The sequence below is a fragment of the Taeniopygia guttata genome, chromosome 2 (assembly GCF_048771995.1).
Source record: "Taeniopygia guttata chromosome 2, bTaeGut7.mat, whole genome shotgun sequence".
Lineage (NCBI taxonomy): Eukaryota > Metazoa > Chordata > Aves > Passeriformes > Estrildidae > Taeniopygia > Taeniopygia guttata.
Genome location: NC_133026.1, coordinates 99,558,167 through 99,584,202, shown reverse-complemented (window position 1 = coordinate 99,584,202; position 26,036 = coordinate 99,558,167). Strand labels below are relative to the sequence as shown.

Here is a 26,036-nt window from a genome sequence, read left to right as displayed (position 1 = left end):
AGATTCAAAATAAATGCAACAGATTCAGTAAACAAAATAAAAGCCGATTTTAAATTAAAATAAAGAAGTTGATGATGCTAATAACAGGAAACAAAGAGAATAAATTCATTAAAAATCAACATGTAAAGAATACTTGCAGATAGTCAAGGTATACTATACTAGAGACAAGCAATACCTGTTCCATTCTCAGTAAATCTAACATAAACTTTTATATACAACAAGCAGTACAATACCACTCCATTTATCTAAGACACTAAAAACTTGAATGGAATCAAGCTGAACCATTCCGTTTCCTAATTTAAAATATAACTAAGCACAAAGATTGCACAACCCTAGAAAAGCCTGTAGGTTATTTCTTTTTCTGAAGGAGTAATTTTATCTTTGGTGACATCTGAACAGATGTGGCTAAAATTGCTGCTTCCTATGTGGGAAGTTTTCTGTGGATGCTGCAGGTAAAAACTGGCCATGTGCTTACCCAGCCTGCTCCGCCTAATCTCATCAGGGGAGACTGGACGCAACTTCCTCTCTGCCTTGATCTCCTCCAGGATCCTCTCATGGAGGCTGCGGGGCCGTGGCGGGGTAGGTTTCAGTTTCCTTGCCGAGGCCTTGGGATATAGAGATAATCATATTTACATTAAAAAGTGCATCCTTGAAAGTAGATTTCACACTTTTTTTGAGAAAATGTGGAATGCTGTGATATGATTTTACATACACTCAATTTCAAACCTCAGCATAAATTGAAAGATGGTGTTATGCATCATGGTTTCCTAGAGATAAAGGGCTGCTGGCAATAACAGCTGTTAATTGGTATGTGCAACATATTACACACTGTTCTTTTAAGGGATTGTGTTCTATGTACAGAAGACAATATTTCTGAAAGCCCTAGCAGAAAATATGATGTTTACATATTTGCTGGAACCAAACATGCTTTGAAAAGCCACTGCTGTGTTAGGAATGAAGGCCACTGGATTACATACAGGATTTAATGGAGGTCGCGATCGGATGAAATCCAGGATTATTTCATGGGCACTCTTTTTTAATCGAGGTGGGATGTCACCGTTAACCTAGAAAGAAGAAAGTGAAATATACATTTCTGTGTTTCACATGCAGATGAGATCAACTAAAAACTCACAACAACCCTGACAGAGCTGCAGCGTTCCGACACCTGCACCAGACATAAAACCCCACCAGTTCTGAGTGGAGCAACAATCCATATGCAGAGCACAGGCAAGCAAAACAAGGTACTTAGCAGCTTTTCAGTTTTGCTGATGCCTGCAAAATAACTCCAACTGCACCAGCTTTAAGCAATATTTAGAATTTTGAAGTAATGAAATCAAACGTCAAGGCTGCAATTGTGTCTATGGAAGAAGTACGTTTCCTCGCTGTAAATCACATATTTCTGTAGCAGAGGGGCTGGGTGAGGACTGTTTGCTTTTTTGTGTGGTTTTCTCCAGAGACACTTAGATATTTAGATGTAAGACCATATACAAGACATCACAGGAAAGAGTCATCAATTCACTATACATACAGGATTTAAAGAAGGCAATGGAAGTTTCCACATCATATGAAGAAGGTATAAATTGTAAGCTGGGAATAAGTGTATGGATTTCCTTAAAAATAACCACCTGTCAGGTTCAGTCTTCACAGAGCACAGTGCCCAAGCATGCTGTCAGGGACAAGAGATCATCCTGCGTCATATATATCCTTCTGCTACCTCCTCCTAGTGCACAGTAGCTGGCTATCCAGTCCTGTCCTCCAATTTGACAGAAATTTTCATGACACCATATTGTTTAGACCAAGTATTCCATATTTCAGACTTCTTTTTTAAGGGTCAGTTGCCTCATTTTATTTTTGTGGGACTATATTCATGCAAGCTCTGTAGCCAGAAAACCTATGTAAAGACACGTCTGGTTTGCCAAATAACATGCCCTTCTGCTAACTAGAAGCACTGCTGCCATAACAAAAAGGGGTTTGAATGTCCATGAGGTCATCTGAATATGATCCCTAATTGAACTTCACCAATGCCATGCAGCTTCCATACAAGCTCTGCTCACCTCAGGCATGCCCTGTGTCCAGGTTGAGGCTGAGTGACAGCCTCCTTGAGAAGATTCATCCCTTTTCCTCTAAGAAATCAGATGCAGAGTCCCTCCTGAAGAGCATTTAATTGCTTTCCTGAGGACTCTTTCTGGAGATATCCTACCCCAGACACAGTCCAAACTCTATTTGTTCCACCCTCCTAAGTTTCCTTACAGTGAATTTCATGTTGCTTGGCAAAGAATTCCAAGCTGCTAAACTCTGCAACATGCATCATCTTCTTAAAAATAGTGCAGAAAAATTAAAATGGAAAAGGTTTATACTAAACCATGATTTGACATTTCCTGATGAGGAGAATACTATTTTAAGGGGTGTGATTGATTTCTTCTGTTCAAAGACTGAGCAGTTTTTTGAGGCCAGCATGCCCTGGAAGATAGTTAATGAAATGAGAAGTCTTTCTTCCCTGAGCTACTGTTCATCAGATGTCAAAGCTGATAGCTGAAGTTGAGAATTATTATCATCAGAACAGCCGTTTTGTAAACTGATAATCTCTGTTGGAGCCTTGGGGAACAGCCCTCTGCGTGACAATACTCAATAAATAATACATGGCTCTGAGCCTTTCACCTCAGGGCACTCTAGGCCCTGACTTAATGCCACCAGGGTATAATTAGTATCAGTATTACCATCTGATTGGAAAAACAGAAATGTAGGATTTGCTTAAGTGATTTTCCACAGGATACATGGGAAGATGATGGCCGAGCAAGTGGATGTTTTGCAGCCAACAAGCCAAGAGCAGGAGCATCAATGGCAGAACCCACCTATTTGTACCTGGCGCCCAAACAAGATACTGACATGAAAGATACTGCAGGGAAACTTTTATCCTCTCTGTTCAGACTAGATTTATTTATTTATTTACTCAAACTAACTCTCTCTGTAGTGAGCAACTTCAAATGCATCCTTTATTTTTACTTAATTAAAATTCATGGCTCTTGATTAAAGTCTCAATCAGAGACATTGCACAGATGCAGCCATGATACCCATGCTGCAGGGGAAGGAAAACAAGGAAAAAGTTTGGTTTTTTTTTTTTCCTCTCCACATAACAGGCTGGCCCCAACTACAAACCAGTATTTGAATAAATACCTCAAAACATGGTAAAACTACCCTAAATCTTCATGTGTGTAAAACAGCTTTTGTACAGCAGTGTGCATTAAAACAGAGTGCGAAGAAAGCTTAACCAATTATTATAAAAATCAAACATAAATGTAGAGATCTAAACAGCTAATGAGCAGAAAAATTAGCATGTCATCATCTACCAACAACCTGCTGCCATCACATTTTAATATATAAATATGGATTTGCAATTAAAAAAATAATGGCAAATGGTACTTAGTTACCTTTGGCTGAAGCTTTAAAAATGGTGATCCCAAACAAGAAGTACATTGGTGATAACTTTCACAAAAAATAACATCACCTATCATTGACTCTCAAATATCATAGCCATTTATTTGTTCAGCTATAAAAGGTGTCAGCAATAAGTAGGAGAGTGCTATCTTTAAATAATAGTCAATGGGAAACTGATATGGTTTTGTACTGTATAGAAATTTTCATTTAAAAGGAAATTGCATGGACACTGAAACAGAGAGAGGGGACACACTACATCATTTCCAGAACAGCTCACGATGAAATTCAGTGGTGAATTAAATTATTATAAGTAGATACCTATTTACCATCTTGCATTATGCAGTATAGTGCTTTGGGGTTATTTAAATTAACACAGTTGTTACACAGTATTTTGATACCCCACAGCAAGCTCAAGCAGCAATATCCAAGAATGAAGTGCTCTGGTATTTCCCATCATGAGGCACTGTACTCACACTGCTGCTCCTGCACATCTATTGCAGAAACAAGGTTAGGATACCATATGGTAATCACAGAGTCCCTCCTCTGAATACCCCTAAAGCATGATTAGGCACTGTAAAGCTCCCTGCTCTACCTAGGATGACTCCTACACTTCTGTAGAAACATTGTGATAAAGGTGTAAAATGAAAAGCACACTTCCCCTGCTGAAAGAACTCGCCACAACCAAGTAAGACTTGTGTGTAAGGGAACAACAAACTCTACAATGTCCAGCTGGATAAAGCGGTCAAAGTCCTTTGCACAGCAAAACTCACATTCTCTGTCCTCCTTGAAGCTTATGAAAATACTTTCCGTGCACAGCTGTTACTGCAAGCAACCTAAGCACTCTAAGATGATAAATACTGCAAAGAAGTAAAATTTAAAAAAACAAACAAACAACAACCAAAACAAAAAACCCCCCCCCATGTTACAGAATTCTCAGCTTAGACATTTAAATTACTGGATATTTTTGATAATAATGACTTCAACCTGTATGTTTAAATTCCCCTTCTGCAACATGGCCAAGCCAATACCACTGCATGACAGGTACTTGTGAAGAGCTCAAATATGATGACAAGAGTGCTGTTACTACAGAGAGTGTAACTGTTATGGAACATAATGCTGAGTTTGGATAGGGCATACAAGTACCTGTCAGGCATGTATTGAGTAGCTAACACAAGAGATATCAGTTACTGTTCAATAAGCACTGCTCAAGAAATACAGTGAATGGTGCATATCTAGGAGGGAAGTGGAGATGGGCAGAAAGCAGAACTAATTGTGAAGGACTCTGAAATTAAAAACTGCAGCTCAACACATACAAATAAGAAAGAAAAATTAAACCTAAAAGAGTAATTTAATTCTTACATTTCTTCACTTCCAAGTCTTGACTCTACCAATGACCACAGCTTTTAGCTTTTGTGGGTGTGGGTGCTCCATAGGGGAGGAAAGCTATTAAATCTATCTAAGGTATATACCTAAAGTTTATAAGATTCCAGAATGAAAGCTATCTTGCTCCCACAACAATTCCAGCAATGAGGACTCTTGTCTCAGGATAGAGGGATGACAAATCCGAAATTCTTTTCACATGTACTGAAATAGAAATGCCTATGTCACTGAAACAAATGAAACCAGTTATTTACCAAAAGCCCAGAATTTGACATTTTACATCTTCAAAACATTTTGAATATTTGCACTATAACAATGGGTGAGAACAGGAAGCTCCAGTTACTGCTGTCTGTTAGCACAATAGTCTGAAACACTAAAATATGGCCTAACAGGAACATCTGTTCCTTCCTTAATTTCTATGCAAAACACTGAGCAGTCAGCAACAGATCAAGCTACTCTTTTAAACATAGCATCACATTAGTAAAAAGAACAGTAAAGATTTCATGTTGCATTTCATTTATTTAAAGAAATTACTTATTACCATGGAAATTTCCTTAACCTCTTGGTATCATTAATAGGATACATGTCCTCACAAGCTACCAAGTCTAAAACTACCACCCATAAATTTAAAGCAAAAATTACTTTTAATACTAATTTTGCTGAACATCCATTTTGAATGATAGAATCCATCTTTCCTAGGCTGCCTTAATATCCAGATTTGGGATCCTTTTCTCCTCTTCTCAAGAACCACAAGGGTTTCCACTGATGGGAATCCATACAATGAGCTTCAACCTGTGATAGCCAGTTAGAAGATGCATCTATGCAATCTAACTAAACTTGTAATTCTGTGTGAATCCTTCAGGTTCCACACATTCCATGTCAAGCTGCATTCTTATTGTTGAACATGCTTTGCACAATCTTCAAGCAGACCCTGCAGCAGAATCCAAGTTACTAAGTTTAAGGTTTCCAGTAAGAAAGATGTGATTTTTCTAACACAGTGTCATCAGCAGTTGTCAGACTAAGCCAGCAATTGCATCACAGACAGCCCTACAGGTATTGTACCTGCAGCTGATTGCAATCATATTTATTCCCAGAGTTCACTTTGGACAATCTATCTAGAAGACAAGATAGCAGGCCAAAAATAGATGCTTATAGGGATTTTGTATAGAGTCAGAGTCTGGATAAGCAGAGCAGCAGCTGTGCCCCCAAGACGTACTACATAATGAAGGAAATCTCTTCTAAAGAGGCAGGAGCTTGCTTAGCAGCAGCTGAATTAAAAGCTAGTCTGACAAAAGCAAAATTAGATGACCCAGGGGTTCCCATTCAAACAAAACTACTGTTCTGATTGCATACAGTAATTGAGGTCCTGAGGGGACTGGTCCTCTTTTGCAGAGGGTTGTAGGAACACTTAGCACTGTTCTCTGAATTGTTAAGAGAACGAGAGATAACATCATTACCTGGGCATGTATTTTACCCTATTGGTTTAACATTTAAGCAAAACCTGCAGCAGAAAATAAATACGATTGGATAGTCTAAATCCAGCTCTCAATTAGGAAAGTATTTTCAGCTCAAACATAAAATGCATTTATACCACACACTTTCTGCTTCTCTCATCTGTCTCCCTCACCCCCCATCTTCCCCTCTGATTTTTTTTTGGCAGAATCACAGCTCTCTCACTGTGTGAAGATTTGTCAGGAAAGTAAATACATCTGAATACTGAATATTCTAAGAAAATGCTTCCATTGTAACTAATGACAGGTGAAGATAAGTTAAGTGTAAGGTATAAATATTGATGTCGACAAAATACATGCCTCTGACAAAGGCACTTACAATGTCCTACTAGGGATAAGACACCCTTTAGATCAGTTGCTAGAAAATCAGGAAGAAGATATTAATATTGAAAAAAAATATAACCCAAAAGTATGGAAAGAACAGGGAGACACCAGTAAATGGGTTCTGATAAAAAGAGCGCCTCAAGTCAATTTTACAAGCACTTTTATGAGGATCTAAGGGGAGGAGACCCATGAACATTCTCTAGCTTGCTGTGGCATATTGTCTTGATTTGAAAGCAACAAGAAAATATGCTGAAAATAACTTCTACAAATGGAAGATTTAATTTTTTTTTTTTTTTTTTTTTACACAGACTACTCCTTGAAAATTCACAACAGATTATGGTAGTGTAAGTTTTCAAACACTGTGATACAGGCAGTTTTCAACCACTGTAGGTTTTCCTTTCCCATCACAGTATCATTCATGGTAGCACTTTATATTCTGGAATTCCAAAAACTATGTTGCAGCTCAAGATAAATGAACTGCCAATAAGAAAAGTCTAAAACAATCTCTCATTGGAAAGCATGACATGACTTCTGAGATGACTCTTAAAAGTTATCACAAACCTACCATAAGTGATTTGTTCAAGCTTATGATAGGCAGGCATGTCTTTCAGAATTTTAAATGCCTGCCACATGGAAAACAAAGTAAACTACATATGTTGGTTTCATATTCTCTCCCTCAATGCACTGCACAAATTTATGATGCCAGATAAGCCCCATGAACATTAGTTTGTATATGAAATAATAATTTCAAGATTCTCAGAAGAAAAAAAAAAGACAAAAAGAAGATAAAAAAAAGGAAAAAAACATTTCAGGTTTGAAAAACTCCAGTGATTCTCTTGACTTACCATGACCTTCCTTAAGGTATAGCGCTTGGATCTGATATCATCCATCAGCATCTCATAGGGTGTGAGCTGATATTCTATGGGCAGTGGGTTGTACTGACGCTCTTGAACTTTCTTAAGTTTAACACCATTCCGTAAATCTCTCATCACTTGCACCCAAAAACGGGCCTGAAGACAGAAGAGATAGAAATTTTACTTCATACCTTACCCTTGAATACCACTTCACATTAAACCAAAATTTCCTTCCGGGACACCACCAAATATTTACAGCTGTACTATTTTTTTTAAGCACATCAACCAATCCCATTTTATTTTTTATAAGCTTATTTTTAACACTTGTGAACATAACAAAACCTTGTTGCAACTCAACAGGACTGTTGGGTCTCACCTCAAGCATGGAAAGAGGATCTGAAATTCTCGTACCTTACATCTAAATTCCTACTTCAAGTATACTGCAAGCACAAAATCAAAGTTTTTAGACTCATAGCTAATACTATGTGAATTAAAACAATGATCGAACCTAAAACTTTGTTACCCAGGACTCTCCTGTAAAATTTCCTCAAAAGTTGTTCTTGAAATATGAATTTTGGAATGGACTCCCAAGTCCTAAGATACTGCAATAGGAAAACTCAATTTCTTTTGCTCTGCCTATAAGAGCACCGCACACTAACACCTCCCTCTCATTTTCTGTGAAGCAGAATGGCTGGAGAGAAGAAAGAACAGGTGGTGGATTGAAGATTGGAAGTCAAAATCAAGTACTTTTTAAGAACCTCATAATATTCCTCTATGAACTGGCAAGAACCATCGCTAGAAAATAAAGTTACTTCCTGCTTAAGAGTTACCCTGCTGCCTTTTTCTTTCACCACTGGAGAAATTCAGCTGGTGGCTCTGTCTACTGCCCGACTGCCCCTCTGAAAGGTAGTCAGCATGGTACCTGTCTAAATGTCCAGTCTGCAAACTGCAAAAGCTTCTCCATGAAAACAGCCTAAGGATTGTTTGGATACTTGTACTGTTTTATCTGTCTGCCAAGGGAAGTTGAGACTTCATTTAGTTCTAACTTGTAGTGGGTTACTATTAATACATATACTTAAAAACAACAGAGACCGATTTGAACACAGTATCATAGAATGGAGTGGGTAGAAAATACCTTAAAGCTCATCTAGTTCCAACCCCGCTGCACTGGGCAGGGACACCTTTCACTAGGTTGCTGAAACTTGTTCCTGTGCCTCACCACCCCCATTGTAAGGAATTTTCCCTAATATCTAATCTAAACCTCTTTCAGTTTAAAGCCATTCCATCTTGTCCTGTCACTAAATGTCCTTATAAAAAGTCCCTCTGCAGCTCTGTTGGAGGCTTCCTTTAGGTACTGGAAGGCTGCTCTAAGGTCTCCCTGGACCCTTCTCTTCTCTGGGCCAAACAATCCCAGCTCTCTCAGCCTGTTTCCATAGGAGAGGTGCTTCAGCCCTCTGAGCATTTTTGGCTTCTTCTGGACTCAGTCCAACGGGTCCACATCCTTCTTATGTTGGGAGCTACAGAGATGGACACTGTTTCAGGAGGGGTCTCATGAGGGCAGAGGTAATAATGCCTTAGTTAATTCAGTAGTGATGCTGAATCACTATTCCATTCTTGTCTTACCCAGTCAGCATTTTTCAGTTCATCAAGATCTGTGCTGGATTCATCACTTGCCTCTTTGTCCATTTCCTGAATCTTCTTCAGGTTCTGCCAATGAAAAGGAAATGAGTGAAAAAATAAACAGTGACATTAGCTCTCAAGTGAAATGAAAGCTTAATTTTTAATCTCTTGTACTGTTTGGGTATTCTATTGCATATTTTAAGCCTTGAATAGCAATACTGTAAAAGTAACTTGAAACACTATTTGAATATATTTCTCCTCCTTGGAAAGTTAACCTTAAAATGCTGGGAACAAATGTTACATTTTGAGTATGAAAGTAATTCAGATAATAACATGTTGAAGGAAAAACTACATATTAAAATGTTTATATCCCTAAATTTTTAAATGCACAGAAAAAAAAACCTTAACCACCTATCAGGTCTATTAAGCTACAACACAGAAAATATTACCAGCTTGATAAGGATCCATCCATACCAAAATTAATAGTTGTTGAATACAGGGCAGCTCATTTTTGCTGAAGCAGAAATAAACTATGAGAAACATTGAATAGTGACAGAATTGCATATGTATATTATAATTAATTAGTCTGTATAACATGGGTATAAATTCTAAAATATCCACAATAAAATCATGTGAGGAAGAGAAACAAATCTTTCAAAGATGAAAACTGCTACTTATTAACAAGATCAGATCATGCAAATATGGAAAAGATTGAATGCAAAGGGGCAAAAAAAGGTTTTCATACCAACAAGAATATGAAAGACAATTAAAAGTTACAGTAGCCCAAATAACAAGCAAGCTTGAACACAGAAGGCTGTGGCTTTACACGAATTTCCTCATACACATCAACACTTGTATTCAAAAGGCTTTTTTTTTTGTTTTTGTTTTGTTTTCTTCTGTATTGAAATGTTTTGGAATCAGCAGTATAAACCATTTTTCAGTAATCCACTTTGTTTTCTACAAAATCTTTAACAATGTTTAATTTAATCTATTTTCTAAGTACTCACTAATATATCTGAAATGGATGTTTAAGTCCTCTGCTAGCAACTTTTTTTATTTTTATGAGACATAAGCGACAGGTCAGAGATCTGACAGATATATCTACCAAAGTATTTATATCTTTAAATACACTTAAACTCCTTTAATGGAATTGAACAATCAGTCTCAATTCAGCTTCTGAGCTTTCCAGAAAAAATAAAAATAAGCATACTTTTAAAAACTCTCTTTTTCTCTCTTTTTTTTTTTTTTTTTTTTTTTTTTTTTGTGGAAGTAGTTCCTGAGCTGCCAACATTTCAGTGTAAGCACTGGAAGAGTGCTTAAATTGCACATCCAACAGTGCAAGCATCTACCAAACCTGGCTGCAGAGATAGGACATGTGAGTCAGCTACCACAGAGGTTTTGGAAAGACACCAGATGGGTTCTTTATTGTCTTATTTATGTAAGTAACACAATAGCTTTAGTATCAAAGAAGAAATACTACCATTGCCCTATCAAAATAAAATACATATTTTACAAGGAGACTCCAAAAAAGCATAAATCACCCACACTAACAAAAGCAGATACATCATGGGACAACGTGGGAACATTTTGGCATGACTTGCACCATCACAACAGGATACCCAACTGGGAAAAAATGTCTTTATGGAAACTTCTGTTGGTCCTGGCACTGTGGTCAGTCTGACACTTACAGGCAATTGCCCTTCCCAAGGGAAAAACAGAAACATGGAAAGAATGGGTAACATAAAAATCTTGCTTATGTGTATTCTGCTATCCAGGGTTCATCTTTTCTGAATCATACAGTTGGAGTAATCATTTCAAATGCAGTACCTATGAACTGTAAATTACTTTCTTTCTTGCAACCTGCTGACATCTACTGATAAACTGCAAAATAAAACATCTGATATTTTTTCCTTTATCTCTTTGTAATCAAAAGGATAACTTCAGTAAACGAGCTCACAACTGTCAGATCTGCACCTCCTTCCCATACTGTTTAGCAGGAAGCTAAACTTTAATTTTTTTAAAAATTAATGTGTTCCAGCTGCTTAAACTATGCTTCAGCAATTCAACAAAACTGGTGACAATCACCCATCTCAGCAACCATGTTCCCTACCATACAGTTTATGGGGTTGGTTTATGCTGGTGTTTTTGACTGACATAAATATTTCATGAAGCTAAAAGAGATTACAACCTGTTTTTTTTAACAGCAGAAAATAAGAAGGGGGAAAAAAAGCCCCCCTGAGCAGCTGAAAGATCTTCCAAATAAGGCAACCATCTAATTAGTTTCTCTGGAACATAGCTAGAGGGGCAGTTCCTACCCAAGAAAGCACAGGTGTGATGCTGACTACAATGCACCAGAGAGTTACAGGAGCAAAACCTGCCAGCCAAGAGATGAAGTGTCTCCAAGTGCAGTCTATGATACAAATGAGCTGCTACAAGCACAGGCTACTGCCAAAGCTGGGCTTCTTTTACTCCCCATCCCTGTTCTCAGTGCTTGGCTGCAGCCCTGGAATCACAGACACCCACTTTGTAGGGATAGTTCATTCCCTTCCCTGGCACCTGGCTCTGGCACTTACATGCAGCTCACCATGCAATCACTGGAGAAGAGTACAAGATAAAGGAATTTCCATCATTATAGAACTAGCAAAACTTTGGGAGAAACCAGCAAGCACTCTATGCTTGCAGGAAGTGTTTAGGAAGACTTCTTGAGCTCTTGTACACTGTCAGGTGCTGCTTGGGAAGGAGTAAATTCACTGCAACAAATGATTATATTTAAACTATATTTAGACTAAATGGAACATTAGGGTTTCCCTCCAGCATGCTCAGCCAGCATCAGTGGGTTTCTGCCTCTGTTTCAACCATAAATAATAGAAACCAACACATTTAAAATATAATAGACCCTTTGTCAGAATTCATCTGTGTTCCAAAACTTGCAAGTAACCTCAGCTGCTGCTGCAGTAGCCACTTGCACTTATCCCTGGGACAATGGCTTAAGAAAAGCAATTTCAGTACAATAAATACATGGCCTAAATGCATTTCCATTCCAGAAAGCAAAAACATCTTAAAAGGGTTTTTCTATATGATCCCAGAACCTCAGACCCAATTCACCTATTACAGCCTGGGCATTCATTCAGGCAATAAAGGTTGGATGTGTAGGAAATTACTGTTTCAAGAGCTTTCACCTTTTTAAAAAACCTTTACAGCATTTCACCATGTTTTTAGAAGACTGTATTTTGTGGCAAAAGTTAGTAATAAAAATATCAAATGTCTTCAAACCTCTTGCTGTGCTATTAAAAGCAGGCAGATGATTTGCTGCTGCTGTGTGGCCCACATTTGAGATATGCTCTTCTGTGCTCAGTGACAGATGGGAATTTATGTAAGACTCTTGTCAGCACAGCGTCAAAGACTTCCTACCATAAAATGCTTTCTAAAAACATGATGCTTTAATTTATTGTGGTATTCTAGGGAATCCAGACCTGGACTTTGACTTTCACCAACTGCAGTCTATTGCAGTTCCCAGTTCATACTCTAAATTAGGAGTCACTTGTTCACTAATTGGATTGATTTTTACACTGCTATCTGTAAAATTAGAAAACATTCTTGCACATCTAGGCTCAATATAAAAATACATAACATTCACATATGGGAAAAACTCCTTTTATATACCTTCAGCTATTCAACATGGGTTTAAATTCCAAGGGCTTAGGCAGTAGCATTACTTTAAGTATTTGAAAAAACCCAAACCCTATTTAATTCAAACTGGGAATAGGATCAGTTAAATTAGTCCCTGAAAATCTTGAGCTGATAGCAGACAAAGTTCTTCATGTACAGTGGTATGGGCTGATTCACTTTGCTCAGTTCTGAAGGGGGCAATAGTCACAATGCTGCTCAACATAACTGTGTAAGGAGAGGCAAAAAACCCAAACCAAGGGCATGTATCCCAGATTGAGTGACAGTGGCTGTATCACTCAAGAAAATAAAACCAAACCCTCCTCTGCCAAACACAAACCAGCAATATTTTCCTTTATTAAAGGTCCTAAATTGAAGGGTCAATCTGATCAGAATGGAGCCACAAGCCTGATGAAAACACAACTGCAAAGGTGGAGTCACTGGAGACTTGGAAGTGTAGACAAAAGTGAAGTTATAAGCTGAAAAGTTTGTGAATTGATTTATTTCTACAGCTGTGCTCTCTGAAAATCCAAGCAGCACAGTATTTGACGACTTTTACAGTCACAAGACTTTTGAGCGTAACTTAGCTAATGACTCTATTTCCAAAATAAGTTAGCCATTAACATTGTTTAGGTACCTATTAACTACCTCCATTATCATATTTTGTACAAATAATACAGCAGTATAGCCACCTGACCTTTTTCATTAGTTCTTTTGCCACTGAATCTTTGTATGGCATGAAACTAGGAATAAAAGAGATAACAATTTCATTTCACGCATGTACTTAATTAGAATTTGTATGTTTGCATGTCATACAGATTGGATTGAAATATATCCAGGCAGACTGAAAGAATTATGTTTTTACATCAGAAAGGACAGAAATGCAAGGCAACATATTTTAAAAGAATAGTACAAAAATGACAGACTGGGAGCTTTCTCTATTTTCAGCCTAATTACAAGGCACACTGTGGATAATGAAATTATGGATGAGTTTTTGATGAGCATGGATTTTCACTGCAATTAGAGATGTAGGCAATTATAAAAATATACAAAGTCTTAATTAGTTTTGGAAGGAACACTAATTTTGATGCTCTAGGGTGTACATCAATGTCTAAAACTTTTTGAGGTTTAAGTCAAACCTACTGCAACAGATCTGCCTACTGGACGCTCATCTCCTTTGCTGGCCAGCATCACATGGTGTTTTTTAGCACCTCCTGTGCCAGCTGAGGAGTTTATCACCCACAGGTCTACATCCCACATGCCAGTATCACCTTTATTGGTACGACCCACAGAGTCACAAAGTGTTTGAGAGCAGAAGAGTTCTCTGGAAGTCAGTTGGTCCAAGCCCCCTGCTCAAGCAGGGCCACCCAGAGCCAATTGTCCAGCATCATGTCCAAGCAACTTCTGAACATCTCCAAGGACAGAGAATCCACAGCCTCCCCAGAAAATCTTTGTCACCCTCACAATAAAACCAGTATTTCTGGATGTTTAGAGGAACCTCCTGAGTTTTAGTTTGTATCCACTGCCTCTGGTCCTGTCACTGAGCACCACTGAAAAGAGCCTGATGCGGTTGTCTTCACACTCTTCCCTCAGGTATTGAGAGACATTGATGAGCTTTCTCATTTCCAGACTGAACAGCTCTGTGTCTCTCTGCCTTTCCTCACAGGAGAGCTGTTTCAGTTCTTCATCATCTTCCTGGCCCTTCTCTGGACTCTCTCCATGGTGTCAATGTCTCTCCTGTACTGGAGAGCCCAGAGCTGCACCCAGCACTCCAGCTGTGGCCTCACCAGTGCTCAGCAGAGGGGGAGGATCACCTCCCTCAACCTGCTGGCAACATTCCTCCTAATGCAGCCTGGGACATCACTGGCCGTCTTTGCAGCAAGGGCACTTTGTTGGTTTGCTCAGCCATGAAGTGCATGTGGAACATTAACTCCAGGGGAAGGCAAGACCAGGTAGTAACAGGGAGTCAGAGGAGGACTAGGGCAGATATCCTTTCAAAAAAGCCAGGTTCACAATGTGGATACAGCCCTGCTGAATCCCCTGTCTGATCCAGAGCACCAATTTTGCATTCCTTTGCTTGCATAGTCTCTTCTGTCTCTCTCAGTCACACATGATGCTATTTCTGAGCAATGTGTGTGACCTTTTCAGATACTTCACAGCAGGAACATTTGCTTTATCTCATGGACATCACTTATTTGTGCATACAGTTCTGTCTACAGCCAGATGCCACCAAAGGTTATGTCAATGAGTCTTGGACAATCCTGAAAAAGATGGATCTTTTCTTTTACATGGGTCAATTTTTAGCAGATATTCAAATTACCATGCCACCTGCCATACATGTGTGCATTTCCTTCACCTTGTGGACCATTTTCCCCCCAAAACAATGGGGAAAAAAAAAAAAAGAGAGGAAGAGAGACAGAGAATCTTTTTCTATGGGATTTTCTTACTGCAATTTTGAAAGCTCACTTCTTGACATGAAAAACAAGCTGTACTTTATCTTTGTTATCAGCTGTAAAAGCTTAAACAGCAGGTTACAAGTACTAGGAGGTCTTGGCCCATCAGAATACTGGATACCAGCAGATGGTAACCAGGGTGAATCTGCAGCAAGGGCAGCTTTCACAGACCCTGAGCAGCATGCAGGTGCTGCCAGCAAGCTAGAAAACAGTACAGTAAGCTTGTTAAAAAAACTTCACCTTGCAAAAAGAAAACTTTTAGTTGTTTAGTTTTTTTAACTATTGCAACAGCGCTATCACATCTTTCTCAACTCTGCCCATCCTGTGTATCCAATACATGAAACATTTCACACTTTTCAAGAATGGAAGTACCATTTCCCCGTCTGCCAGTCAACTTTGCTGCTGACCTTTCATACACAGGGTATCAGACTGGAAATAATAATATGGCATCAATTATGCGACAAAGTGCCTTAAACATTCTATTTGACATCCATTGAGATGATATGAGCAGCTCACTCATCGCTTCATCATCTCTGGTTAATACACTCCCCCAGATTCATGCCAGTCCAGCCCTTTGTGGATCTATGCTCTATTTGTTATATGACAGATGATGACTGGGGAACATGTGACTCCTCAGTACATATATATTAGTATTAAAACATATTACAACCTATAAACCTACCCCTCCTACCTACCAAACCATCCCTCTTGAAATCCTGGACTTTCAAAGTTCTGCTAAGTTTTTATAGGGCCAAACTGAAAACAACATCACAGCAATATTTTTCCCCTCTTTCACAGTATATTTCCCATCTAAACCTGTTCTAAGCTGCAGCATAATATAGGTCAGATTTAGTTCAGTCCAAGCAAGTGAATTTTTACAGATAAAAACTCTCCCTCTTCCACTACAGTGAAGCTGCCTATTTAAGCATTTACTGACCAAAGAATATGAACCTCATATACCTGGGAAACAGATACCCAGATGCCACTCAGTGACCCTAGAATGAATCCAAGTAATTTCAAAGTAATTTTTATCCACAGGAAAGTTACTTTAATAATTCCAGAGGATTCTTTCCCTTTTTTTGGTGTTTTAAATTTCATTTTGATCTCACATCCACAACAGCATCTAGGTCTGAGGGAATATAAAGGATGATCTCCAAATTAGGTCGTTCTTTTTTGAAACAAACTAACAATTTAAAATTTCTGGTATCTTTAGTGTCAAACCCACAATATTACACAGTATAATTTTTTTTTAATTGGAACTGATGTATGTAACTTGTTTCTTTTCCCCCATTCTCTGGTAACGCAATCACCACAAATCCATGACAACAAAATTTCCTTACTGAAGTATTCAGTGTTTATCCCTTTATACCCATTACTTATATGACAACAACAAAAGGAAAAGAGAAAAGGAATTCATTAGAAGAGTATTTAACTGTACTCCTCATGACTTAAGATTCTGCTCTGTATTTGCAAGACAGAAGAGCATGTAAACAATAGCACAGCTTTTACTGGCACAAACCTAATGGGATCATATGATCCCTGCTTGCCTCAAGTATAAACTATAAAGGTCATTTTAAAATGGTGCAACAAGATTTACAGCATTGCACCTCATATTTTCTTCATACCTATTTTTTATTTTGTATACTGTATTATATTCAAAATTAAATATCTTCCAAATCTATAGTTAGATAAAAGCTATGACCAAGGACGAATCACATCATAAACCCAAAGTATTCAGAATCCAAAAGCTGCTTCCGAGATAATTTTCTCGGTAATTTCTTACATGCCTACTCAGGGACTGATCCAGAGTAAAATGAAATCAAAAGGTCAAAATCCTGGCCCTGGTTAGGTGCAGCAATAAAAGTCTTAGTGATTCAGTAGGGCCAAAATTCCATCTACAAGGATTACTTCCTTTGACCTAAATGTGCTTTGAATCAATGCCTAATAGTCTGTGAGAGGCAAATGGCTTCTTTCATTTGGGATTAACTCATAGTATTCTCTATGGTGTGATCAGATGTTGTTTCCACTTCTAAAAATATTCTTTTAAATATTATTGTTAAGACATGATTTAAATGGTTATAGGCCACAATATTTTATTTTGACCTTGACAAACAAAGATGCCCTATTACTGCTCACTGTGGCCACAGTGTTTGAGAACTACTGGAAACTTAATTCCTCTCTGAGAAGAAAGAAGAACTCTGAAGGGTGTTATCTTTGAGCCCCAACATGGACTTTGCAATAGCTGTTGAGGTGTTTCCAGCACAGGTCCCTCAGTTAACATATCCAGTAGTTAAAAGCCAAGATGTGAAATTAATGATGTCAAGGTTTGGGAGACAGCTTTAGCATGGAGATCTTGTATGCTGGCTGCTTCCTGTATCAGGGACATTGGATGCAGATGTCCCATAACACAGGCACTTCAGAAAACAAGTGGCTCTTTCGCCATGCTGACATTGCCAAAATTATCCTTGTATGACATTGCTTTAGTTTAAAAATTGCTCTCAGTTTGAATAGAACTGGAGAAGGGGAGATAAAACGTGACCTGTGCAGCAGAAAAAAATCTCAGAAGGATTCACCCTCCTGGATGATGCATCTCACTCAGGAAGGAAAGAGCAGCAGCCCCTTACGTCTCTGACTAGTTTGCATTTTCCACCATCAGCGTGCTAAAAGCTCTTTTGTACTCATCTGAGGCTCATCTGACCCTTTAATAAGATGATTCAGCTCATTAACCTGATAAGGAGCAACTCCTTTACTTTTTGTTTTGCTTGATATTTACTGCATTTGTTCCCTAGAACCAGAAGAAGGAAAACAGTGGGAGTGTGTGTGCGTGGGTGGAACAGCTCCGACTTTTGCAGTAGCAAAATTTTTAGGTCAGCCTGTAAAATCTTATCCTGCTTTTCAAAGGTACTGTAGATCTTGATTTACAAAAGAAAAGAAAATCCTTCAGGGATTTATTAAGAAAAAAAAAAATATTATGAAAGCGTTGCTACTTGACAAGTTTGCTTTGGTGAGGAAACCAGCTTTGAGAAATGAGTTTCCCTTCCTGCTCTTCCCCTCACCCACCAGTTTTCCAATGTTACCAGCACCCAGACTGTTTTAATACAATTTCTCATGGGGCCACTCTGCAGGCCAGATCACTGAAACTATTTGCAGTATCAACCTTAAAATCATTCTTCAGCCAGACCCGTTAATTGCAATGGTTCACGGGATGGCCTTTCAGCCAACAATAACAGCCAAACAAGCAGTGAGCATAAGCATTGTGACCTGAAGGGGAAAATTTTTCTATTTTTAAAGTTGGCTCTGCAGTGAAACCAATGCGACAGACAACAAACCAACCATACAGCAAAAGGTAACAGAAGCTGCTGACTGGGGACAAAATACGAACAAGAAGAATCTCAGATAATTCTCAGCAAAGAGAATCCCCTCATGGGAAGGAGCTGAGGAAGAACAGGCAAAGCTCTGACACTTCCTAACGTCCCCAAAACACCAGAGAAGAGATTAGACTCAAATATATTGCATATATGAATGCAGGAATGGGTACATGTATGCAACGTGTTACCCTCCAAGAAAACACTCTGCTTTACTCCCAAATAGACTAATTAACAACAAATTATGAGGGATGTAAATGGTTACAGGCCAAAATGAAAAAAAACCCTCGGCTGAAGGAGTGTAGTCCCTGAAAACTACAGATATCTCCTCAAGCATCTGACATTCCCTATTGGCTGGGTACAGAAGTGATTTTGTAAGCCAAATTCACATAGTGATGAGCTCAAAAGCAGAAAGCTTTCTCAGACTGCTTACCTCTTTTGCACTTTTAATTTTGGCCAGGAAAGTGTAGAGCTCCATTGTTTCGGCAAACAGAGCCCGACACACTGCTTGGTAGTGGTTGGGCGCCTCCGATCGGGTTGGCAGGTGGGCAGCACACAGCTAGGGAGAAAAGTAAATAACAGGATCAAAACAATGCCCCATCGCTTTCATTAATGCTACAGAGCATGAGATAACACGAAAGTGAATGCAACTGAACATCAAGGGCATAAGACATAAAACATCAAGCATCCATGAGACATTTCAGTTTAGTCAGGAATTGGGATGTATTTTCTAAACCTTTGTTCCTCTGTTCTATGAGAAGACTACTATAGGAATGGCAAGGGGACTGGTAGACTGTGTTCTGGAAAACCAAGACATTGCCTTTTCATAACAAAAAAGAAAAAAACGTGGAGGGAGGATGACAATATAATTCAACGTGATTGTCATAATTGTGAAAACAAGCTATCTTACAGTAGCAAATTTTGGGAAAACATACTTAATTTAAACCAGCTTTACCAATAAGTGTTAAGTACTCCTATGAACGTGGAAGAGAACTGTATCCCTACCAGTTTAGGAAAGGATGGAAGGTGAAGCAAAAAAGTACAGTGCAATCATCAAGCTGAAACTCTGATCAGATTTATTTCAAGCAGCACGAAGATTTTAAAAATCAGCAAGAGCTATGGAAGCACAGGCTTATTTATTGCTTTACCTCAGGCATTCATGAACATTTCCAAACACAACATAACTAATGCAAGGGAACCCTACAGGTGTTTCCATACACCCTAAACTTGCAAAACTCTGAAAACCTATTCAAATCACTAAGAATTATTCACAGTTACCGATGAACAGTCAGTCCAGCATTGCTTTTAGAGCAAAACATGCAGCTCCCATTTCCAACAAGAGAAGATTCACTGAAACCATTTCATTTACATTTCAAACTGAGAACCTGAACAGTCTGAGTGACGTCCAGCTTCATGAACATATCATGTTCATGGAAATATCGGCTGAAAACAGACAGAATAAAATAACATCTATAATTTCTTTCCTAAACACTTTTATATTTAAAAAATCCAAACCTGAAACTTGAGTATGGATGCCTGTATACTGGTGTATATGTAAAAAAAAAGCCTTATCAAGGCCATAAAGTTGGTCTTGTTTATGTGGTTGTATAGTAACTATTTTATATATATACATTCAGATGTCCAGAACTAAAGCTTGAGACACAAGCCTCTTTAGCAGAAGAGCCCTTAATTGGCCTAGTGGCATACTTGTCTAAATCTCTCCTGTTATTACAGTGAACGCTGTGGTTACAAGGGGCATGGTGCATGTAAAGTGCAGGCTGTTTTTCCATTTTGTTTTCCATTTGATTTAAATCCATGCTGCCACTAAAAGGTGTGGTCCTGTGGCCTCCAGCTATAAGAATCCACAGATACCCTTATGCTGGCACAGGAGTTCATGCCCTAACTCAGAGATGATTACTCACCCAGACAAAAATTAACAATGTGAAGGAAGTGGAGCAGGAGACAATTACTCTTCATGGCAGGGACACACTCACAGAAGTTAAGGCAAAAAGGAGCAAGGAGAACGTGCTGCCAGGGTGGGAAAAGGGAGGAAGGGCTGAGCAATTGTGTTTGGGTACAGTCAGATTTAGACTGCCTCAATCCCATTGACAAGTTGCTCTCTGAGGCCATAGGCCCCTTGCTATCTTTTATTTCTTCCCATTAGAATAACAATACAGAGCTCAGTGCTCAGATTTGGTCAACTCCTTTGATAAACCTTTACAAAGCACATTTGGACTCCTGCAATACCCTCTTCTGATTATGTACCCATATGTATTTATCTCCTTTTAGTTGTAAAAAAAGAATATACATACAGAAAGTTTTTATATAAGTGTGTGTGTGTGTGTGTGTGTGTGTATTTCTATTCCTTTCTATATATTTATCTTCTACATAGGAAATGCAAGGCAGCCATGTTCACGAAATTGCCCTTGATCCCTACACTTCACATTTTATGTTTTTTTACAGTGGATGGCCAAAATTTTCTTACACTCTTCAAATTTATTTCTGGATAATCACAAGGACATAGTTGACATATGTCTCCCTTTTTGTCCCCACTCCAACTCCCTGCTTTTTTTCCTCCTTTTTTTTTTTTTTTAATTTTCTTTTTTTCCTTTTTCCCTTTTTAACAAATCGGATCATCTCCTTGGCAGATAAAGGGAGAAAAACCAAAACAGATGCACACCTAATGTGTGCAGTAGTGATAACACATACCAAAAAGATATAAATCTTTAAACATTTCCCTTAATGAAAATACCAGAACATTAGACCAGTTCTGAGTATGGTTGTGCTTTTTTTCTAAATATTGAATCATGTCCTTACTTGCCTTACTATGTTTTCATTTTCTAGTTATTAATTATAGTACAGAAAAAAGAGTTTCTAAAATACACTACTTACAAAAATAAAAATAATAGCAACAGCAATTTTGAAAAAGGTAATAAAATGTTAGAAGTCTTCATAGCTGAGCATAAAATTTTATTATTATACAGACTGCAGACAGGTTTTTAAGAATCCTTTTTTTCTTCATTCAGAGGCATGTTAATTAGAAACATGTTGCATCAAATATTGAGAAAGTTAATGAAATGCAGTGGTGACAAGTTCTAGCAGGGAATAGTTGTAATATTGATTCTATTAGTGAATACAAAGTAAAGCAAAAAAAAAAAAAAAGCCTGCTGCTGAATGGAAGTTACAAAAGCAATCACATAAAACCTGAACATTTGCTTTGCAAACGTTAGGCTGCAGGTATTAAAAGAGGGCCAGCAGCTTCTACTAACTTTCATGTTCTGAGAAATCAGTTTCTGAGTGATCTTATATTATGTGAAGATGCATTACATAATAAAACTCCTTGTGGTAATATTAAGTCAAACGACTCAACATGAGATTTTTGGACTAGGGAAGGTAAGCCTGAAGAAAAAGGAACATGTAAATAGGACAGGCTGGGGTTTTTTTTCCCCTTTTCATTGTAATATATTGTACTTGCACATTGGTTCAGAACGCCTGACAAGCTGTAACTTCTGCATGAAAAAATACTACAAAATCTAAGCAGGCAAGGCAAATCAAGCATGAAATGTCACTTCTAGCCTTAGTTCAGGATACTTATCTACTCAAAAAAATTTTAAATGTTTAGGTTTATGGTAGTAGTGTTTGAAACGCTATGTTACTGTAACACACAACAAAAATCCCAGTCAGTATGCTTTAATAACTGAGATATTAAAGGAAAGGTACCTAATAAACTCCTCCTCTTACTATGTCATAGTGGTAGTAGTGTAAGAAGGATTAAGATCATATATGCAGTCTTTTCCAGTCATTTTGAGGTTGTATGCTTATTCTGACACTTGCCTTTTCATCCCTCATGATACAACTTAAAACTACCCTAAGGGGAATGAACTTGAACAGTGCCCAGAGCTTAATACAAGGCCTGTTTGTTCTGCTTCCAAGAAGTCTCAAAAAGTATGGCTCAAAACAAATTCTGTGGTATTTGCAAACAGGTGAAATAAAAAAAATATTATCAACTACTGAAACATTGACTAGCTCAGTCTGTAAATATTTCCAATTGCAATCATTATGAAGAGCTGGGATTTCTGAATACTTTTTTTCTAACTGAGCCTATCCGAAACCCCAGCTTGACCCAAAGCATTGAATCTTTGCTTAGATCACTAAGAAGATTAGAGGCTGTTTCCATCCACATTCAGGGTTCACAGGAAAAAAAGGCATTATGTAAATATCATAGTCTTGCCAGCTCCTCCAACTTCATCCTCAGTTGACTAGGAAACAGAGTGCACCAAGCCAAAGCAGTGCTAACAGGAATCACAATTTAACCATCTGAAGAGATCAAACAGCATTTCTTGCATTTGTTTGAATATATTCCAACAAGGCCTCCATAAAGTTACAAGAAATACAACTGACTCTCCCACTAAAATGCAGCTAAGTTTTGCAAAACCATTTTGGCTAGATATATACTGGAAGCTTCATCAAAATACCTGGGCTGCTGGAATTAAGATTTCAGAAGACAAAGAGTGTTTCCACTTGTAATTATCTTGGGGAATGCACCACAAAGAAGAGAAAGATTTGTTTTCCCATGGGCCACAAAGACAGGCCATTGATATTATGCAAAACATATTACCAGCTTGCAAATGCCAGGCTTGTTAAGTGTTTTGAAAGCCCTGGAGTATTAACAAAGACTTAAAAGATGTACTTTTTCTTAGGCAACAAGAAGAAATTACTTTAACCAACAGATCACTGAACATGCAAGCGTACTAGGTATTTGCCTCATCCTTTGCAGTATGGTACTGCAACAGGTTCACAAAATAAAACTCAGCTTGAGATGCCTTTTCCAGTCAAGGCTATTTTCTGAAAGATTTTGTCTCCATGAAAATAAACTATAGAGTTTATGATTAGGCTTTTGTTTTCATATATATCCTTCTTAATATGAATATGAACTTCAAGAAGCCACATACCTTACCAGAGAAATCTTACCAAGACAGTACCTGCATATTTGTAAAATTCAACCAAGCATTTTGCTTTGCTTCATTATCCAGAATAATGTTGAGGGATGGGTTGTTAACAGGAATAAGTGTTTTGTCATGAGTTTGTAAGATGTTTCTGCCTGCTAGGACCACCCCTGTGCACAGTCCCCACAACTTAGGCACAATACAAGTTTTGAGGTGGCTTTCACAACACCTGGAGCCATTTCACCTGCCTCCCAGCACTTCAGAGCTGCTCTCTCAAACACTCCAGGCAGCCATGTGCCCCTGGCTCTGCTGCCTGTATCTGCAGTGGGCCAAGGGCTGCCTGGTCCCTCTGATAAGGATTCTAGAGGAATACTACTGAGGAAAGACTGCAGTAAGATAAAAGGGATGGGAGCTGAGTTAGCTATTAATCCACAATATAAATTAACAGAAAATACAGAAAGTATTCACAGAAAGTTACTCTTCACCTGCAAAAATGTGGTAGCTTTTTAATTGATATTTTAAATAATCCTTTGCAAGTACCATGGAATGTCCAATTGCTTGACATGTGAGCTCCTAGTCAGTTTTGCACACCTCTAGGAAAAGGCAGGTTTTCTGGAAACTGAAGGAAATTGCTAGTACCAAGCACATCTACCTCAGCATTTAAGTGGTCTCCAGCACTCTGGTAGGGCCTTCCCTTGTGCTGGTATTTCTTGTTTTGATCATTGCTTTGGGGTGGACAAAGGAAGTACTATACAGTTCCCTACTTACACAATTTCTAAATTTAATGTTTTAAGTGATCCTCCCCATTAAGTAATTTAATAAATACCATTTTTTCTTTCCTGATTTTCTTTCCTGATTCCTTTCTAGTATGACCCTGTAAATGCAGCAGCAGAGCTATTACATTTAGCAATAACAGGTATAATTTCAAGAAACGGTGGCCTTGATTGGTTCTCTCTTTCAGGACTGTGTAAAGGACACAACAAGGTAGATGCTGAAATTAAAGCCAAAATTGCAAATGGGAATTGGATGATGCAAGGATTGAAAATACTGCTTTGCATAGGATCCTGATCCTTAAAGAAATGTCCACTTGTCTGTATCAGATAATTGTCATCATCACCACTAACTACCCTCTGCTTTGCAAAGTGTAAGGATTAAAGGCTTTGAGCAAATTATTTATATATATGCTGAAACAGGAATGGACTAACAAATGTTTACAAATGCCCTCCTGAGTCAAAACTTAAGTCAGCCTGCAAGTAAAATTGAAAGATGCCCGTCATGAGGGTAGACTGAGCTGGGAAATGCTGTTGTGAGGTTTTGGATGCTGCTGTTGTTTTAGAAACACAAAGCAAAACACACAGCTTCAAAATGTGGAGGATGAAGGTGGTTCATAGTTAAGGACTCCTTTTCACTATTTTTTCCTGAGCAGAATATCTGTCCTGACACTGTTTCCTTCAGGTATCAATTGCACTGAGGTGCTGACCACCATGACTCATTTTCTTTCCTAAGATCTTAACACCACACAGCTATTTGATGAGTCTTAACTACTTTTCCATCCTATTAGACTGAATTGAAGCAGTGATGAGAATCTTGATAAAATTTCAACAGACAGCAACTACAAGACTAACACTTCACTGAACTGTCTCACACATCAACTTGAACTTTACCCAACAACAGACAATTAAAGGTGAAGATAATTTGTAATCTGTTACATTTATATGATACTATCATTAGGTAAATTATTCTTGCAAATATTTAACATAATTACAAACATTTTTGAAAGTACTTAAAACTTACACTGGTGTCAGGAAGAGAAAAGCAAACTCCACTATACATTACTGACTACATCTCAATTTTTAAGCCAAATCCTGTATTTTTCATGCTCAGTGAACCCTATTCTCACTCTTTATTAGCTTTCTAAGAATGAAGGAAGACCATCAAAACAGACTTTAAATGAAAGTCAACCTATTTTCTTTTGAGACAATGATTGTTTCCTCTGGACATTTTGATATTAAGTTTTCAATGACTGATTAATTTTATGTGCTAGTGCAGACTTCTTGACAAAGTTACATTTGTATAAATTCTCATTTCTACTTGAAAGCTACTAGGATATTTTTACCCCTGAAATACAGCCCCCTGCATACAGCTGTTTCTGGACTATGTGTTAGATGTATTGTTACACTGTCTTTACACAGTGCACTAACAACATCCTGCTTCTCAAAGAGACTTGTCTCAAAAGAGCCAATTAAGTGAAAACCAATTCTGCATTCTCTCTTAGTTTCAGGGAAACTGTGCTCTGTTGTTTCTTAGCAGAATAATGGAGGAATTAATAATATAAATATGCAGTAATCTGAATTTGCTAGCTCTCGTTCTTTGACTATTCAGTGGAACATCAATGGGATTATTCATGGGCAAGGGAGAAAACCTACCATTTCTATTTTTCCCATTTTTTTACATGAAATGTCAGTATCTGCAACACTTAGCA

At 38.1% G+C, this 26,036-nt stretch overlaps 1 protein-coding gene across 7 annotated transcripts in view; it reads right to left on the bottom strand.

Annotated features, from left to right (window-relative positions):
• The window catches only part of SPIRE1 (spire type actin nucleation factor 1), a 127,899-nt gene that overhangs the window by 30,952 nt on the left and 70,911 nt on the right, over positions 1–26,036 (bottom strand). For all 7 annotated transcript variants that reach the window (XM_072924482.1, XM_072924484.1, XM_072924483.1 and 4 more), the window contains exons 4-8: positions 19,042–19,167; positions 9,128–9,211; positions 7,496–7,660; positions 978–1,064; positions 476–605 (exon numbers count right to left, since the gene is read on the bottom strand). In XM_072924482.1, coding sequence (XP_072780583.1) covers positions 476–605; positions 978–1,064; positions 7,496–7,660; positions 9,128–9,211; positions 19,042–19,167 — 592 coding nt within the window. The remainder of the gene's footprint in view (positions 1–475; positions 606–977; positions 1,065–7,495; positions 7,661–9,127; positions 9,212–19,041; positions 19,168–26,036) is intronic.